This window comes from Melanostigma gelatinosum (genome assembly GCF_949748355.1).
Source record: "Melanostigma gelatinosum genome assembly, chromosome: 9".
NCBI classification, from domain to species: domain Eukaryota; kingdom Metazoa; phylum Chordata; class Actinopteri; order Perciformes; family Zoarcidae; genus Melanostigma; species Melanostigma gelatinosum.
Window position 1 is genome coordinate 17,075,776 of NC_136642.1, and position 17,783 is coordinate 17,093,558.

General features: G+C 42.9%; 1 protein-coding gene across 1 annotated transcript; it reads right to left on the reverse strand.

Moving 5' to 3' along the window:
• Nucleotides 1-2,910: 2,910 nt before the first annotated feature.
• LOC306782778 (B-cell receptor CD22) lies at nt 2,911-10,798 on the reverse strand (the record flags this gene model as incomplete). Its single annotated transcript, XM_079276218.1, has 18 exons — nt 2,911-2,961; nt 3,306-3,424; nt 3,827-3,960; nt 4,069-4,119; nt 4,428-4,476; nt 4,644-4,725; nt 5,971-6,102; nt 6,279-6,428; nt 6,770-6,933; nt 7,235-7,340; nt 8,011-8,157; nt 8,414-8,536; nt 8,899-9,035; nt 9,118-9,238; nt 9,321-9,466; nt 9,565-9,676; nt 9,870-9,968; nt 10,750-10,798. The coding sequence occupies 17 exons, from the start codon at nt 10,796-10,798 to the stop codon at nt 3,322-3,324; spliced, it is 1,905 nt and encodes a 634-aa protein (XP_079132344.1). The 3' UTR covers nt 2,911-2,961; nt 3,306-3,321.
• Nucleotides 10,799-17,783: the final 6,985 nt, after the last annotated feature.

The window sequence follows — 17,783 nt, forward strand, 5'->3', positions numbered from 1 at the left end:
ACTAAAAGAAACATAATTCTCGAGGAGGTCTCCTCTTCCCGTTCTTGAGTTATTACCTCTTACGGACAAATGAGCGGGTGTTGGACTTTTCCATCTGTTGAGTGTTGTCACAAAACTGAAAAAGTATTCTCCTTCATCGGTGTGTTGAACGTCATTGACCGTCAGACTACAGTCACCCCGGTAGTTGCCCACATACCTAAAGTGGTTTGGAGGTGAATCGAGTTGTGAAAGGAGAACCTTCTTCAACTCGCCAGCTAGATACTGGGCTTTAGACCAGCTGACTGCAGTGACAATATGACCCCAAGGATAGTCATACTCGCATTTAATAACAACTGATGCCCCTTTCAAAGCACACTGATCTCCGTAGGTCACCCTCCAGGCTCCACTCAAGACACCTTTTAAACAAAAGTTTTAAAAAAAAGACACAGTCAGTTAAATTTAGCCGTAGCTATATTTCCCCACAGGATTTGGTAATCCATAAAATACTTCAATTAGCTGATATGAAGCGTATTCATTTGTTTTAAAAGTTCAAAGCAGCAGTTGCATTATCATTTCATTGCAGTTACCACCTTTTCAATACATGCATTTAAAAATAAATTTAAAAAGGTTTCTTTACCTGGTACTGTCACCACAATAATCAGAATCAAACGCTCCATTGTTAACATCAGCTGCAACATCAGGACACCGTTTAAGATGCAGAGAACATGAGAACACATCTGTGCATATTAAAGTTAATAGTGAAAAGCAGAAGTAGGAGGGTGTCCCCTCCCTGGTTCCTCTCATCATACAGTCAGCACATTCTGATTGCTCATTATATAAAGTTCGAAAGCCTCACATAGTATGATCAGAGTCTGAACACAAACACAGACACACAGGATGGGTGGAAACTGTGACAATAGATGCATTGGTTATACACCGCGCTATTGAGAGACAAGCAGAGCTTTCTCCGTGTGGCTGACATGTCAAAAGCAGCTGGCCTCACATGGCCAACATGATCTATCCTTCTTGTCCACATGGTGGTGTTACTGGACCGTGCACCGATGTCGGCGATGCAATCCACGGTAAACACATCTTTTTTTGCCATTGTTATGATGATTTATATGGTCTTAACTTTAAGCACATTATCCCACACAAGTATCCCCACTGCATCTCGACACCAGGAGAGGAAATGTCACAAACAGAACGTGATAGTGACACATTTATTGCACCAAACAGTTCCTCTGCACCAGTAGAGCGCAAGATTTCAGGAAGGGAAAAGTGAAAGCTTTAGTAACCGACAGGGATGTTGAGTGATTTTTATTGCAAGAAAAAGTGGAAGTTTGCCGTATTTTGTGTTTTTTCTTATTGTCAGGTTTAACCAGCAGCCCTGACGCTAGCATATCATTTCAAAATGGCCAAAATGTAGCGGTGAGCAGCAACTCCAGCTTAAGCTGATCAGTGTTTTTAGTGCAAACAATAGTGCAATCCACTGCCCCACATTTATAATTAGTGATGAAATAGTTAATCACACAACAAATATGTAGAATGAATCTCATTGACTGAATTTACTCCACAAGTGACACACTTTGTCTCTCTGCCCTCCTCTGCAGACACAAATCAAACCATTATCATTTCCCCACCGTCCACCAGATGTCCTGTACTTTCCCGACTGTTTCCCACCACACCCATCCGCACACCTGTTCGCACTTCCCTAATCAGCTCTGCCTGGCCTTCCCCGCTCACCTGTGTCTCATTCCCTCGTCAGCCACACTGCACAAAACACATTTCACTCTCACTAGCAAAACAAACCGCAAAAGAAAGACAAAAGACAGAGATAGAGATTTTTATTTTATTTTATTTTATTTTATTTTATTTTATTTTATTTGATACACAACTTAGCAACGTGCTGTGTCTTCACCACAGGATGAAAAGAGTGTGCATGCGGATGTTCTTGATAAAATGTCTTTATTGCCACCGTGAACCAATCCTGGTTCTCTGTCAGAACTCCATGTCTCCTTTTACATCTTCATACCAAAACAGATCAGATAGATCACTGTAAGTCACTTTTACTGAAATGAAAGAAGCTATTGCGTTAACCTAAGTGTGGTTGATTTAAAAGTCTGTGCGATGCTTTCCACAAAGACTGAAACATTCTTTACTTCTGTGAGAAAAAAACCAAAATCATTTTTCATGAAATTAAATGTAATCTTCCTGCTGACGACACTCCTCATTCTAACCCTTTTGTTATGCAGTCGCTGTTCATTGATTGTGAGCTGCAGAGATTGCAACATACCTTAAAGCTACAAGATTTGGTGGTTATATTTGTATTCAGTGTAACCAACCACAACATGTCATTTTGCATTGGTGCTGGCTCTGCTCACTACATAAGAATGGAGAGATTGATTTAATGGAAGCAAGCTATGTCAACTGAATAAATGTTGCAGCATCAGCAATAAAAAATAAGCTTTTTAAAAACAATTTAGCACATTGTTGTGTGTCAAATATTGCATACTCTTTATAGATAGCATCATTCGTATCGGAGACAATCGTGTTTTATGAAAACGGTTATCACTTTTGCAAGATGAGAGGATGCAAAATATGCTGTTGCAATCACTCGCACTGTAATCTACATTTATTTGTATTTCAGTGTCAGCTATATCAACTAAAGAGCAGCAGTAGATTCAGCCTGTACTGTGGATATGGATGGAAGCACAATGGCCAACAGGGTGTTATTTCAGGCAGCACACAGTTGTAAGATGCATCGAATAAAAAAAGGGAAAGACATGCAACACAGTTTAGGCGCTGGACTTGCAGTCAGCACCACACGCTGTCCTCGCGGTCTGGTGGAGAATCCATAACGACATGTCCGACCCAGAGCGGCGTAAGGCATCGTCAGAGTTCACCAGGAGTCGTTTCCTGTCCTACGATGTGATTGGAAGTAAAGCGATTGGTTCCCATGAGGAAGACTGATTTGTTGTTCAGCTGAGGAAGAAGATGGGAAAGGACAGTTATTCGTGCATGCATGGTTTTGGTTGTTGCACCACTGAGTCTCTTTATATTTGGTACATTGTCAAGATAAACAAGTAAACTCTGAATGTTAAACTTGTTTTTTATCCTTTTGTGTGGCTTTTTTAATTTCAGGGGCACAACTTTGTCTTAATAATGTAAAAACATGCTGTGTCCAACTGTATGTGAGTTGATCATAGTACTGACACATGTACATCATCTATAAAGGGATGTAGGGACCATTTCAAGTAAAACATACGCAAAACAGCAAAAACACAACTGGACATGAGTGTACCTCTGAGGTTTGTAAAGTGTCATACCTGACTTGTCTCCCGATCAGTGGCGAGGCTGGTGCAGTGAAGTGTAAACAACTTTGGAGGAATCCTTCGGCTTTTTATCACCACCCAGTGGCATGTTGTGGACCTGCACCTGGTCCACACTGAAGCAACAACAAACAGCAACCATGTGAGTCTATCTGGATATCTGACTCTGATCATGAAAGCAGGTCTTCATTTTGCTCCAGAACCATTCAAATGTTTTACTGGGATGAGAAATTCATTGTCCTCTCATAAACGGGAGGAAGGTGTTGGATATCACAGAGGAAAGAGAGGGAAAACAGAGGGAAGTATGGGGAGAAATAGAGAGAGGGCGATGACAGGAAGATGGAGAAGAAAGCAAGAGGACCAATGTGCTTGTAAAATATAATGCTGGACATGAAACAGTAGATTGGTGCTGTGGGCAACAGCTCCGACAGATGGTGTAAATGAAAGAGGGAAAGTGAAATAGACAGAGAGAGAGAGATGTCGTCCAGAGGATGGAAATAGAGGAAGACGGTGTGTACCTGGACAACTTGGAGTAGTGGACAGTGGTGTAGTTGGTGGCGGGGCTTTCAGTTTCAACTTCTGTGATCGGTGGAGCATCCTTCAGAGGAACAATGGCAGGGTGGGCGCTGTCACTCAAGTCCTCTGGCTCCTCCTGCGCGCACAAACACACACACACACACACATCAAAAACTTAATATCGTTTGTCTTATATTGTCATTCAATCAGTCCTCAAGTTGTGTACTGTAATTGAGTTGCGTACCGGTATGTCGGACATCCTGCCCTCTTTCACTGGAAAGGTTTGTTGGGTTGACTCACAGAACATGGTGTCAGCTGTCACTGACAGACGCTGGGGTCATACACACACACACACACACACACACACACACACACACACACACACACCAGACATACACACACGCAGAGAGCGAGAGAGAGAGAGAATAATACAAAGTGTAAAACAGAGTATTGTTTTTAATTTAAGAGAGAAAAATGACAAGGGTACATCGTTGAAACTATCCTCACTGAGGTTTTCCTTTTATAAGTACTACAAGTTTAGTTAAACAAAAGCTGACGATACAGAGTAAATGTAAAACAAGTTGAAGATAATAAGTACTGCACCTTGTTTGCTACTTCTCCTGACTCCGTGTCTACTCTGTGCATGTTCTTACTGTGAAGACATCGGGACAATATTATCAAACCATACACAGGTGATGACTAATGCCACAAGTAATCCAAGTAAACCATGAAACTAGCTGTTTAAAAAATATATATATATAAATCATGTGTAAGAGTACAGCAATGGCAGTGAGTAAATAGCAGTGTACTTCTTGTCACCTGATCATAATGGCCACTGTGAGAGTGATGAGTCCAGCAGACACTCCTACTGCTGACGCCAAGGCAATGGCCTTAAGACGACCTGCCAGCAGGAGGATGATAGAGGTTATCAACATGACCAGAAACAAGAAGCAATGAAAATAGAAGTACAATAGATCTCAAAATAGAAACAGTGAAAGTGCGGAACGGGCAGAGAGCTGTGCATCATCTTGCAGGCGTCTAGACTTGAGACTTGTGTTTCCAGCTCTGATTTCCAAACCAAACTCCACTTCTTCATCTGTCTAGACTCTCAAATAGTAGTTTTCCACAACACCTCATCGCCCCCCCCCCCCTCATAGTGAGAGCACTACACATGACTCACCATGACTCACCATGACTCATATAGAAAAACAGTCCAAAACGAAGACTGGGGCCCGGACCTCATGCCGCGATAGTGACAGGAAGGTTTCATCACTTTTCGAAACACAGAAATCTTTTCAAACATCCGTCAGTGAAACAAACTGTTTATGGGTCATTGTCTGAGATAATCAGAAACATAGATGTACTAAAAACGGGACAGGGCTGTTTCACTAAGCTCATCAGTGACACCTCATCTCTTCCATTACACTTCTAAAAGTGACAACGGCGTGCACAATGACTCAGAACATACATGACCAGGAAGAGCTGCTAAAAGCCTTCAGAGTGTGAATGTAACTCTGACATCACAACACATTGAAAAGCACCACATTAAGAACAAATCCATTGTAACGTTTCTTTGTCAAAGGTTGTCATGGTATTAAAGAGCTCACTGCTTGAAGCAATTCATTTGCTGCTGTACCCAATGTTATTTCCAAGAAAGAAATATTCTAGTGCACAGAAAGTCTAGCCCTGCTAGTAGCTCTGTGAGGCTGTATATGGGACATATTTGGGCACGTTTTGAGCTAAATGCTAACATCAGCATGCCAACATGTGCCCAACGACAATGATAACATGCTGATGTTTGACAGGTATAAACCAAAGTACTGGACAAACTCAAAGTTTAACCTGATGATGACATTGAGGTTAAGGGAAATTTTCATAGCAATCCATCCAATAGCTTTCAAGACAGTTCACTAAAGACCACAAATGTGAACCCCACGGGGGCGCTAGAAGAAAAGTGAGTGAAGGCTTCATCTTCTGGAGAACATGAATGGGTTTGCAAGATATCAAGGAAATCCACCTGAGATTTGCAGAGATATTTCACTTCAGAGCTGTACTAACAAACACAAAATGCTTCCATTTTGTTTCGATAAAACACAGACGGACAAGCTAAAGACAAAGAAGTGTTTGTGCGTGAATCGTGATGTACCTCTGACTCGCACAGTGAGGACAGGAGAGCTGTGGGCTCCGATTCGATTCCTGGCCTCGCAGTAGTACTGCCCGCTCTCTCTAGGGCCGACCTCCGAGAAGGTGAAGACAGGACCGGACTTGCTGCCCCACGCTGCATGGAGCACAGAAAGGGAGAAGATCCACTTCCTGTTTCAGATAGTGTTGGAGGATCCGAACCAACAGAGGCACACAGAGCACGGCACCTTACTGACTACGAACGTTTAGAGTCAGGTATTGATGATTTGGTAATGTTAACCTTGAGCGGAACCACATTTTTACGATGCTAACATTGTACAGAGCCCCCGTCCAGAGCTAAGCGGTGCCATGTGAAGTTGTCCACTGCCGGGTTGGCCTGACTGCTGCAGGTTAAGGTCAAAGGTCGGCCAGCATCCACCACGCTGGAGGGACGAGCTAGAACTGATGTGTTCTTAGGAGGGTCTGGAGAGAGAGCAACAGAAACATGCAGATGGTTAGGGAAGGTTTTTGTCTTGTAAATGATGTTGTCCAAAGACACAGAGAAGAGGTGGCTGGAAACACAGATAGGTTGAGAGGGAGAGAACCTTCATAACTTTGAGTCATTGAAGTGTAGAGGAGAGGAGACGTATCAGAGCATCTGACACATTCTTTACAACACTGTCACTGAGCAGCATGTCCACAGATGAATGTTTATAACAAACAGACAAACCTAGCCCTGATTAAAGGAAGATCTCAATCCAGAAAACTCTCAAACATGTCTCTCACACACACACACACACACACACACACACACCACTACTTACAAAGTATAGTGAGTGTAGCGACAGGGGAGGCGTGGTATCCAAACTGGTTCCACGCTTTGCAGTAGTACTGACCAGCATGGTGAGCACGCACTGAGGAGAACGTCAGGTTCTGGAAGGTTCCTTTAGCCAACACCTGGTCACCTAGGATACGATACCAAGCATACCTGCAGGAGGGAGGATGTTGAAGATGGTGATGATGATGATGATGAAAATGATTATAGGACTGGACAATTTGCAATAATAATACTTGGAACTTCTTATCCGTTCCTTTTATTATATAACATTGGATGTTACGTAGGTGAGTATTTATTAATATTTGAAAGTCTGAATTTAAAAAAGTTCAGAAATAACATAGAAAAAGAGAAAATGACAAATGCAAAAATCATGATAATGATGACAAACACAGCATCACCGTCATGTATTAGTTGGTATAAATGAATAAACCTGGAGAAGTATTCGTCATACCTGCTGGCAGGTGGGTGGGCGTGGCTGACACAGCTCATGGTCACATAGGAGCCTTCTCTGATGTCAGCTGGAGGACTCAGCAGCACACGCGTGTTCTTTGGAGAGTCTAAACAGGCAGAGAGAAAAACAGGAGCATCTTTACTGTCATGATCATGTTTTTATTCGACACCTTTAAGTGACAGCAGCTTCTCAGAGAAGAATGTCGAATGAAAGGTTTTAGTTTTAGGTATGAAGGAAAGTAGTCGTATAAGCAGGACCAGAGTCAGGAAAGAAACACAGTATAATCAATCATCAATCAACAGAGCCAGTGAATGTTTGACATTTCTGCTTGAAAGACTGACTACAACATTATTGCATGTTAAAATGTCTGTCAACTGACTGATCAATTGATTTATGAATCATTTCGGCTCTACTGCATTTTGATGAATATTCTTAGAAACAAAAGTAAAATTATAAAAATTCAGCACTTTGAGTTTTTTTCACTTCCTACTGAATCCATATGATATACTGTACGATTCCCATTAGAGTGTAAAATAGAGTTGTTGCCTCATCAGTTTAACCCGGACTAACCTCGGACAGATTTACAGAACAGATAGACACTAGGGCCACTAGGGCCTAAGATAGACACATACAACCAGATGTAACATGGGCTTACAAAGGTATTTTTCTCTCAAAATGTAATTCTGATCTAAGTATAGTTTTGACCTGTGCGACAGTTTGAAGTGGGTCAAATACGCCGTGCCTGTGACTACAATGCAAACACCCAACAAACTTACACGTGACATTGAGCAGAAGTGGTTTGGAGCGGTCTGTTCCCAGTGAGTTGCGTGCTACACAGAAGTACTCTCCTCTGTCCGTGTATTTGAGGTGGGACAGGCGGAGCCGAGGCCTAAAACTGTCTGGGATGCTGCCGCTCTCCATGTCTGCAGAGCAGATAGAGACATAGGTGCAGATTAGTGCCACAGGAGAACTTCCAAAACATCAGCTCTTCATTACTGTCCAAGAAAGACTTGATCTTACTCTGCTTTAACAACTCATTTAAGGACTCTCACTTGTCCAAGTGCAGGGCAAATTTGACATTCCAGCATGCGTCACTGCCATCGACCTGTTAGCTCAGTGAATTCGTACACTGTCCTGTCATTGTATGCTGTGTATTGGTGAACACGCACTGTCTTGTACCTTTGAACCATGCAAAGCTCTCTACAGGCGGAGCTGCGTCACTACTGCACGTAAGAGTGACCGACCCCCCCTCTGAAACCTCCCCCACGGGGAAGACCGCTATGGAGGTGAAGCTGGGACCATCTGGGCGGGAGGAGATTAAAAAAAAGGAGGTAGAGAAAAGAGGCATTTTTGAGGGAGTGACAAGGACAAAGAGGACAAAAAAAATGGAGGGTGGAGATGAGATCATGCATAATATAAGAGCAGTTTACACGATATCAAATGCATTTCACTAATTTAACATCCATCAAGGCCAATAGCAGGTGTTTACAGTCTCGGATCATTTCTGCCACAGCAGAATTGTTAAAATACAAGTTTTATCTACTTGTTTATCTGAGTTGTGTTTCAAAATGCTTGTGTCCAACTGGTTTGCGGTGCACCCTCTGAAAGCACGTCTAGCTATGAGCAGGTATTGTGAGAACTGTCTGTTTTAGTTGGTTACTCACGCCCCAGAGCCAGCGAGAGGGATGGCGACTGTACGTTCTGCGGTGGGATTGGTCGACAGGCGTACGCTCCAGCATGCTGCTGGTCAAAGCGGTTGATGATCATCCATTTCTCGTAGGAGCCGAGGTTCAGTCCGTTCCTGTGAGCAGAGCATCATATCTAAAGTGTGCATGTGATCCACTCTCTGCTCGACCAATAAAACAATGACTTGTACAACACACCTGTACAGTGCAAGGCTCCTCCCTGGAGCAGCACATCCTCTGGCCTGGCAGCCTACAAACACGGTCTCTCCGAAGCCAAACATGTTGGCGGGCCTTGCTGGATGCACCTGGACCTGGAGGTCTGAAATACAAACGGACATTGACACATGCACTGGGACAGGGGCTGGATGAGTCCAGTGCAGCTTTTGTTTGTATGAACTTACCTGTTACATCCAGAGTGATGGTGTTCGGGGAGGTCCACCTCCCCAGTGGTTGGTCTGTCTCAAACCTGAAGTGGTACTGGCCTGCATCACTCAGCTTGACAACCCGAATCTGGACTGAACAGCTGGAGTAGCTGCCTCCGATGTAGCTGGAAGCCACGATTCATGTGTCACACATTTGTGCATTATTTCACATTTACGAAATGACATGTACAGCTCTCGATAAATCACTGTACGTTTCTCCTACCGGGTGCGTCCGCGGTACGACAGGCTGATCTCGTTGGGGTCAGTGTGGTGAGCGAACTCCCTGCGACCTTCTGCAGACACACGGAACCACATGACCCGCTTCACATTGTGACCTGTGAAGTTAAAGAAAACCACAAAAAGCGAATTGAAAGGGAAAAAAAAGTTGCGTTTTTGAGCTCACCTTAGTTGCTTGGAACTTGGACAGATTTAGCATCCAGTTCATTGCATGGCTTTATTAATAATTATAGAAATAGACTTTTGGTCTTTCAAAATTGAAGAGAGAAGTTTTGTACATGGATTTGATACCTGATGGGTAGTCATAACGGCAGGGCAGAGTGACGGTTGTTCCTGCCCACACACAGATCTCCCTCCTAGAAAAGGACACGCTCCACCTACTCTGAATACCTGCAGGACAATTTAACGGCACAACAATGCAAAAAACATGAACAGGAAAGCAAATGCTACAGTTGAAAGGAGGCAAACTAAAATGCACACACAATATGCACACCTAAATACTTCTGCAAAGCACAACGGGCTGATGGATGAAGAGCTTTTTCGTGTTTTTATGAAGGACCAGTTCACGGTTCCAAACATATACTGGCTGTCACATCCACAAAAAGACGCTTGCCATATAAAATAAGCTACTGAAGGGTTTTGGGAAGACCCACTTGAAGACTGAAAGAAGTGTAAATTTCAACCACCCACAAGTAGAGCTTTTCCTTCAATGTGGCTCCTAAGAGAGAGACTTGTCAAACCGCAGCTCTGATCCGCTCAGAGAGTGACACATACAATTAGAAGCAGAGGGAATGAGCATTGATGTGCGGCTGTGGTGTCATCCTGTGCTGCTAACTGCCTGCCTGGCTGACTACCTTGCACAAAAGGCAATCAATACTTATAAATAACTTGAGCGTAAAGGCAAGGGCACCTGGCTGCAGGACGTAGGATGTGCATAATGGATCCTATAAGTCATTCATTTCTCAACTGTTGTCACATATTTTAAAGCATGTGCGACACATTTATGATATATCTGGAATACAATACAAATATCTGTTTATTATGAAGCATGCTAGTTTATCTCTCCTTCCCTTAAATGATAAGAATATACTTAAGAATTAAAACGCTGTTAGGTTTTACACCTCATGATAAAGAAAAAAAGAGTCGTACTTTCTGTGTGTTTTTCTCTTACCTGGTAAAGCTGTAAGGATGGTGCCCAGAACTAACGCACCTGCCAACATCTCCGCTGACACGAACTGTGTAATGTCACCGGAGAAGGAGAAAAGCACAGGGAGGTGAGAAAAACAAGGAAAAACACCATCCAGCTGATTAAATGCGAAGCACCAACCCCCTTAAAGTATCTTCAGTCAGACAGAACAGGGTTTGAGGGATGCGTACGACTCCAACAGTGATGGAGGTGAGCTCTTCGACCGCGGAGAGTTTCATGGCGATCAGAAGCAGGGGATTGGAGATGGGAGGAGGAGGGGAATGGGCAGAAGGACGAGCAAGAGGAAGTAACCTCAACTACCTTCCTTTATTCAATCACTTTTCAGTGATTCTATTTGTATTTGTTCTTTCCACTTCTCCCTCTGAAAGAGTCTTTATAGGTCAGTGACTCTGCTTTCCTACTTTGTGTTATTGTGAAAGTGTGACATCCTTGTGATCACGTCACTTTCACCATTGTCTCTCTTGACTGAACGTCATCAACAGACTTAGCAGCTGGACTTTGTTGACTTTACACTGGTTTCAGAGCATCCTTGCGGTGGCGATAAAACTTAAGGACAAAATTTGTATTCCTTTAAAGCAATATTCAAAAAAGGAGCTGTAAATAACACTAGCATACATATTGTTTTAGTCTAGTGTCCACCAAGAGAAAAATATCTGGGTATTTAAATGCTTAATGCTCCACTAGGTAGTATACAGTTAGCTTTTGCTTAAAACAGCTGCCTACTGTAACTAAAGATGCTGATAAGAGCGGCGAGGAGTCAAAATAGTTGTAAGAAAACTACCAAAAACCTTTCATATTACACATCATTATTTGACCCAATCTTGATATAAAATGTGAATGAAAGCAGCTGTAACTAAATACTCATCCTGACACATACAGAAATCTAGTGATACAAATGTGTTGCGCTGTAAAAGCAAGTCAGTCTTCACTCCGACGTTGTCACAATACAAATTTTGACCATCGTGATTGAGTGATTGTTAAAAAGACAAACACGTATGGTTCATTTGCAAAATGAACTCAGGCCTGTTGGCGTACATTAGGATACATAAGTCAAGCCGACATAGACTCGGCAGCCCAGATGTCCTCTCATCCATTGCTCTAATTGAGAACTGTTGGCACAGAAAACCGCCCACAACCAGACGTGAGGAGGTTCGAGACTTCTCAGTCAACTGTGTCCACTTAGCCTGATGAGTCTAAATGACTTTAACATCCCACCCTGCCACAACTTGGCCAATGGATGTCAGTTTAGCATCACGACTCGGCCAATTGGCTACTTACCCCAGCTTTGACCCAGGAGTAATGATGATGTACAGTTTAACTTTTCAGTCAATCTCTATTCACAGTCATCCAAGTCAAGGAAGGAAGGCAGAGTTAGACTTTAAGGTCTCAGAGATGATATCTTGATCTACATCTGGAAATCAACGATGACGTTTTACTTATTAGCCGACTGATCAAAGATGATGGAGGGGGCAGCATAAGGGATCGGTGGTGATGTTAGGAAACACGGATGTGTATCCGGTTTATATCCTGCTAGAGTTTAGGATCAGCTGTTGATCTTCACATAACAACTGCAGGGATATTTGAGGTGTCACTAAGTACGACTCAGTATGTTCTTAATGTGGGTCCTGAAAAAGAAAAAGAAAGTTCATGTTTTTGGCATTTTTGGTTTTATTTGATAGGCAGACATTAGCACAAGTCCTCGGCTTAATCAAAACCCTGCATGTTGCAGTAAAGTGGTATGACTCGTAACCAATAGGCCATCAGGGCGCCCACTAAAACAATGTGATTTTGTTCAAAAGGTCTGCATTATGTTTAGTGGGGAATCTGAACTCGGCTTTAACCCTAATAAGGAACAGAAACTCTCTGGTTGGGAACGCCACCTTCAAAATATAATCGAAATCCTCAAGATGTGAAGTTAAATGAACACTATATTCCAGTTCACAGATTGCTCGGTTGGATTATGGGTTGGGACCCGAAATGGGTCGCAGGCTCTCTTCAAGTGGGTCTCCACATGACAGGAAAAGTTTGTATGATTTAATGATCCTGAATCCCAGGGAGAAAAAAAAAAAGAGTCATTTTGGGCTGTGGTTGAAAAGTTTTTAAGAACCTTCCCCCTCCAATAGTCTGTATTATGTTGAGTAAGAAGAGTGGTGGGCTTTGAGCTTAACCTGTAACCACAGAATGACTTCAAAAGGATCACGGCACACTAATAGGTCAAAGCCTGATGTAATCTTAATCGAAAGCAGACCGGACTAAATGAATGAAGAGAAACAGATGGATGGAGCTAGATTAAGTGTGACTGACCACAAACAGAGAGAGAAAGAGGGTGAGAGAGGGAAGAATGAGAAAGTTTAAAGGGGAAGGTGGGAGAGGGGAGAGGGGGGAAGAAAAAAAAGACACAAAAACACGATGAGGTAAGGTTGCTTGGGTCGGAAAAGAAAGAAAAGCGAGACGGGAGGTGAAGTCAGAGAAGCAGAGGAAGTTGAGAGGAAAAGGAGGAAGAAAGCATAAAAAGAGAGGGTAAGGTTTTAAAGAGTGTTAAGTTTGTCAGAGCAGAGAGAAAGAGGAAGAGAAATGGGGGAAAAAAGTGTGAGAGGGAGCAATAGACAAATGTATGACAGTGTATCCAACCCTCACGGTGGGGAAGGTATCCATCCGCTGACCGCAGCCTCCAGGCCCGATGAAGTGTGACCGTCTGGTGGTCAGACTGGACCTGACGATTTTCCGCTGTTGCAAAACACTTCCTGCCTGCTGTTTTCATGTAATGTGACCGCTCACATGGTTTGCTCCCCCGCTATACTTTAAGTTGTACAATATGTTATTTCTATGTTATTCCTTTTTGCCCACAGATTAGACTCTTGGCTCTCCGGGCCCTCCAGCCTTGGACGGACTCCACATAAGCAAATAATGATTCGACTGTCCAACATGTGTTAGTCTTCAAATTGAGTGGTGCTCTCCACGGGGGAAGTCTGGGCAAGAATGACGATGATCAGAGCTACAATCATATCTGACAAGGTGATATGTTGTTCCTGTGCTGTCTTTTAGGAGCTCCACGTGATGACATGATGAGCGGGATCCTTGCCAGGATCATCATCGAACCAACGGGGAATAAAATAAAATAAATGAAAAGAAACAGAAACAGAAAGAGAAATAGAAGGGGTTTCGTCTTTGTTAAACTCTATCAATAAAACGCACAGTATTGAGCCACTTAGACACTTGACTTTCAAAAATAAGCCAAACCAAACACTTGATGAATTCTTAAAACTCTTAAACCTTTGAAACTTATTGGAGCTCTGTTAAATTCACCCAGGCTTTGCTCATTGCTGTCCCATTCACAAACTCCGCTGCAGGCTCGGCTTTCTGCTTCTTGTCTGCCAGAGACTGTCTGTGGCTGCTGTGGTATTCCACGCTGAATGAGTCATGTCTGGTGGTTGTTATGGGCAGGCGTTTGGCTCGCCCGTCTCTCACCCCGTCTAGTGGCAGCAGACAACATTACATCTTCTTTTGAGCCGCGTCCAACCGAGCTGACGAAGATCAGGTTCTCAGTTAACTGGGCTGGATGAGTTAAGGAGACATTCCTGGTTGGTGGTGTAAGAACACATTGATGTTTTAACGTTATGCTCGGTTGATTAATACCACTTTCTTGTTTTGAAATGAAAGCGGATGAGAACAATGAAGAATATACCTGATTTTAAAAGTGCGTATCAAAACGTCCCCAGTGCTCTGACTGAATTTCAGGCAGCTAGATGTCAAAACAAAATAAAGCAGTGCACCATTAACTTTAAAACTTAAAGCTTTAAATCAGTAACACTTCAGGTGTTTGGTGGTCAAAGGCTAGCAGGTATGCTAGCAGGTATGCTAGCATATATACTGTATGTCAGTCAATTACTCCGCCTGTTAGCTTGGGGGAGGGGCTTAGAGGGACAAGCGTTCTTCAATCTGAAGATTGGTTTTACCAAACATGCCTTGAGCAGCTTTACCTGAGCTGGTTGGAAAAAGGTGAATTCATATTTGATGGGCTAACTGACTACATACTGAGAAAAGATTTAATCTCGCACGAAACCAACAGACTTGCCAAGCATCAACTATTTCTATTTCATTTCCAAAATGAAATGCTCTTCTTCCCTAAACGTACCTTCCTGTGAAGAAAGGAGTTTATTTTAAAAGACACTCTGCATGTAATGAGTGGAAACTGACACGCAGTCGCTGACATGTCCAACACGTGAGAACGATACATAGAGCGTCAGTGTCGGTATTACAGGAAACTAGAGTGAGAATGTGTGATATCGGGCAAACAGTACCTGGCCAAGAAATAGTCTGTCCTATAACCCTCCTGTGGAACCAGAATGAGTCATGTTTACACATAGTTTTCTGTATGAATGAAACAAACAAGACACAACTTCTTAATAAGTGTGTTGATAAGTTATTTTTACACAGAGCCAGGCCGGCTGGTTCCCTGCTTTCAGTCTTTATGCACATAGCTAACTGCTACTGGTTGCTTCACATTAACAGCACGGATATGAGGAAAGATCTTCTCATCGAACTCTCTGCAAGAAAGCTTACGTCCCAAAATGCCAAACTATTCCTTTAATATTTAATTATTAAGACAATGTATCCCTCATTTTAACCAAGTGTTTTATTTGCCTAACCATAATGTCATAACATTGGCAGTAAACGTTCAAACATATTATACGATCCAGTTTTTGCGGTTGTTTTTTTTTTGCTAAATCATCAATCATATAACATTATTATTATTAACATTACGTCTGCCAAGTATGATGAACCGTTTCATCGGAAAGGAGTAATACACCCACAAACATCAGCTTCACACACAAAAAACCAGTTGATCTGTGTAGAATCACTGCTTTGGGTTCACAGACCGTAGATGTGAGGAAAAGAAGAGCACATTGTTCAACTCTACTGTCCACACTTTCCCAGCTGGGGATCTGGATCTTCAGAGGCACAAGCGACTCTCTGTCCGTCCGTCTCTCTGTCTCTCTGTCTTTCTGTCTGTCTCTCTGTCTTTCTTGTGTTCTCAGGTATGAGTAAAAGCACTTTCCTGGTTGAGACTGAGAGGGAACATGTGTGTTTTCTGTGTGAGTATGAGCGAGAGAGAGACAGTGTGTGTGTGTCTGTGATGGTTTTACCATGTGCAGGGTCCCTGTATGGGACTGAATGAAGTCGGATATGAGGGAACCTGTCAGGTCCGGGCTACTGTCAGAAACCCTCCTTCTATTACCTCCTCCTCCTCCCATTCATCCGCCTCTTCATCCGACTTTTTACATCTGAAGATTGTACAAGACGCCCAGGTTGTATAAATTGTTGATACGTTAGTATGTTATGTATCATTTGAAAAAAAGAAAATCTCTGCAAAGACAGATGTTTAGCTGTGATATAGTGAGTCTTTAGAGTATGAGGAACCTCAGAGGTATCAAACCGTACTGAACCCTAAAACTGAATAAAGTTATAAACCTGAACGTTTTAAAATGCAAGTAGGTCCTTCATCTGCAGAATCTGGGATGTAAAAAAGCGATGGTTTGCTTTAGAAATTACAGACATAGGTTTTCAGATGCAGCTGAGGGAGAAAGAAAAGATGAAGGAAAGATTTGCATCAAACCAAAACCAATCAAACAAGTTTAACATTGTTGGACTGGTTAAATAAAAACTAAAAAATCAACAACAAAAAAACAATCAACGACGTTCCTTTGCGTTGTAGGTTTGCATTTTTGCTCAACATGAGCACCTCTGTTATCGAACGTTTAACCAACAAGTAAGCTAATGTTCTAAGACCTAAGCTTGAATAAGCTAACCCAGCTAGGACCCAAGACTACTCCACTACCCAGCCTACTCCTGGCTCTCTGACGCCCAGTCAGACAAATAAGATGGATGAAAGCAGCGGGAGGTCGGTGACTGTTGAGCGTGCATCTTCACAGAGACCTGGATCCATCATTCATCCCGGTGGACAGCAGGACAGAGTGCAGGACTCCGGTGGGACGAGAGGAGGTGGACTCTGTGTTTACATCATGACGCTAAAAAATCCACGATTGACTGGGCTGTTAAAGTAACCCCAGTGACTTATCTTTTAACGTCGAAGCCTAAAATATCCAAAGGTATGCTTCAGACTCTGGGGTGGTACAAAAGGGGAGCAATCAGATTTGGATGGTGTCCAGTAGCGCCCTGGCAGCCCTCTGGCTACGCCCCTGGTTTCACGTGCTCCACATGGAACAAGCTCAGCCCAGGACTTTCCTGCAATCCCAACCCCAATCCTAACCTAAACTCTAACCCTGTAATTAGTTTTCTTTTTGCGAGGGAAAATGCTCCACACGAGTCATTTTCTGGTAATTGACTGCAAGCAGAGTTTAAATGGTCACAGACACACGCGCACAGCCTGCATGCGGACACACACACACACACACACACACACACATAAACACACTTACTCGTATACACAGTGGTCGTGCAGCTGCGGCGTGTGTGATAATGAGACAATCCTTGGAGGGACTCATCTAGACTGTGTTATATCATCGCCGGTCCACAGCTCTAAAATAGGAGTGTGTGCTCCCTGTCAGCTGCAGCATGATGTCATCCAATATAATTCCTACAATCAAGGGGGAAAAAGGGATATTTGATGACATGTGAATGTGCAAAGAACCGTGGTTTCTTGAAATATGGGGATTCTTGTGGTGCAGACTAATTCGGAGCTCTGTCTGCAGCTTATGTTTGAACAGAAACTTGCCATAAACAGAAAAAAAGCTTGTTGCCCGAGCCCTTGCACCTGTCTCTTATTTTCTTATTACCGGTAACAGCAAAAAAAAAAGAGAAAAAGCTCAATTCTGTTTTGCAAAACATATTAATTATCAGTCTGCTTAACTGTTCCTGTTGCTTTATCAACCTTGATGCATAGAGAGGGCCAAAAAAGGAACACAAATATATAAATACACGTGAAAAATGTACCTCAGTCTGGCATTTCACACGGTCTTCCAGGTGTACCACTCTTT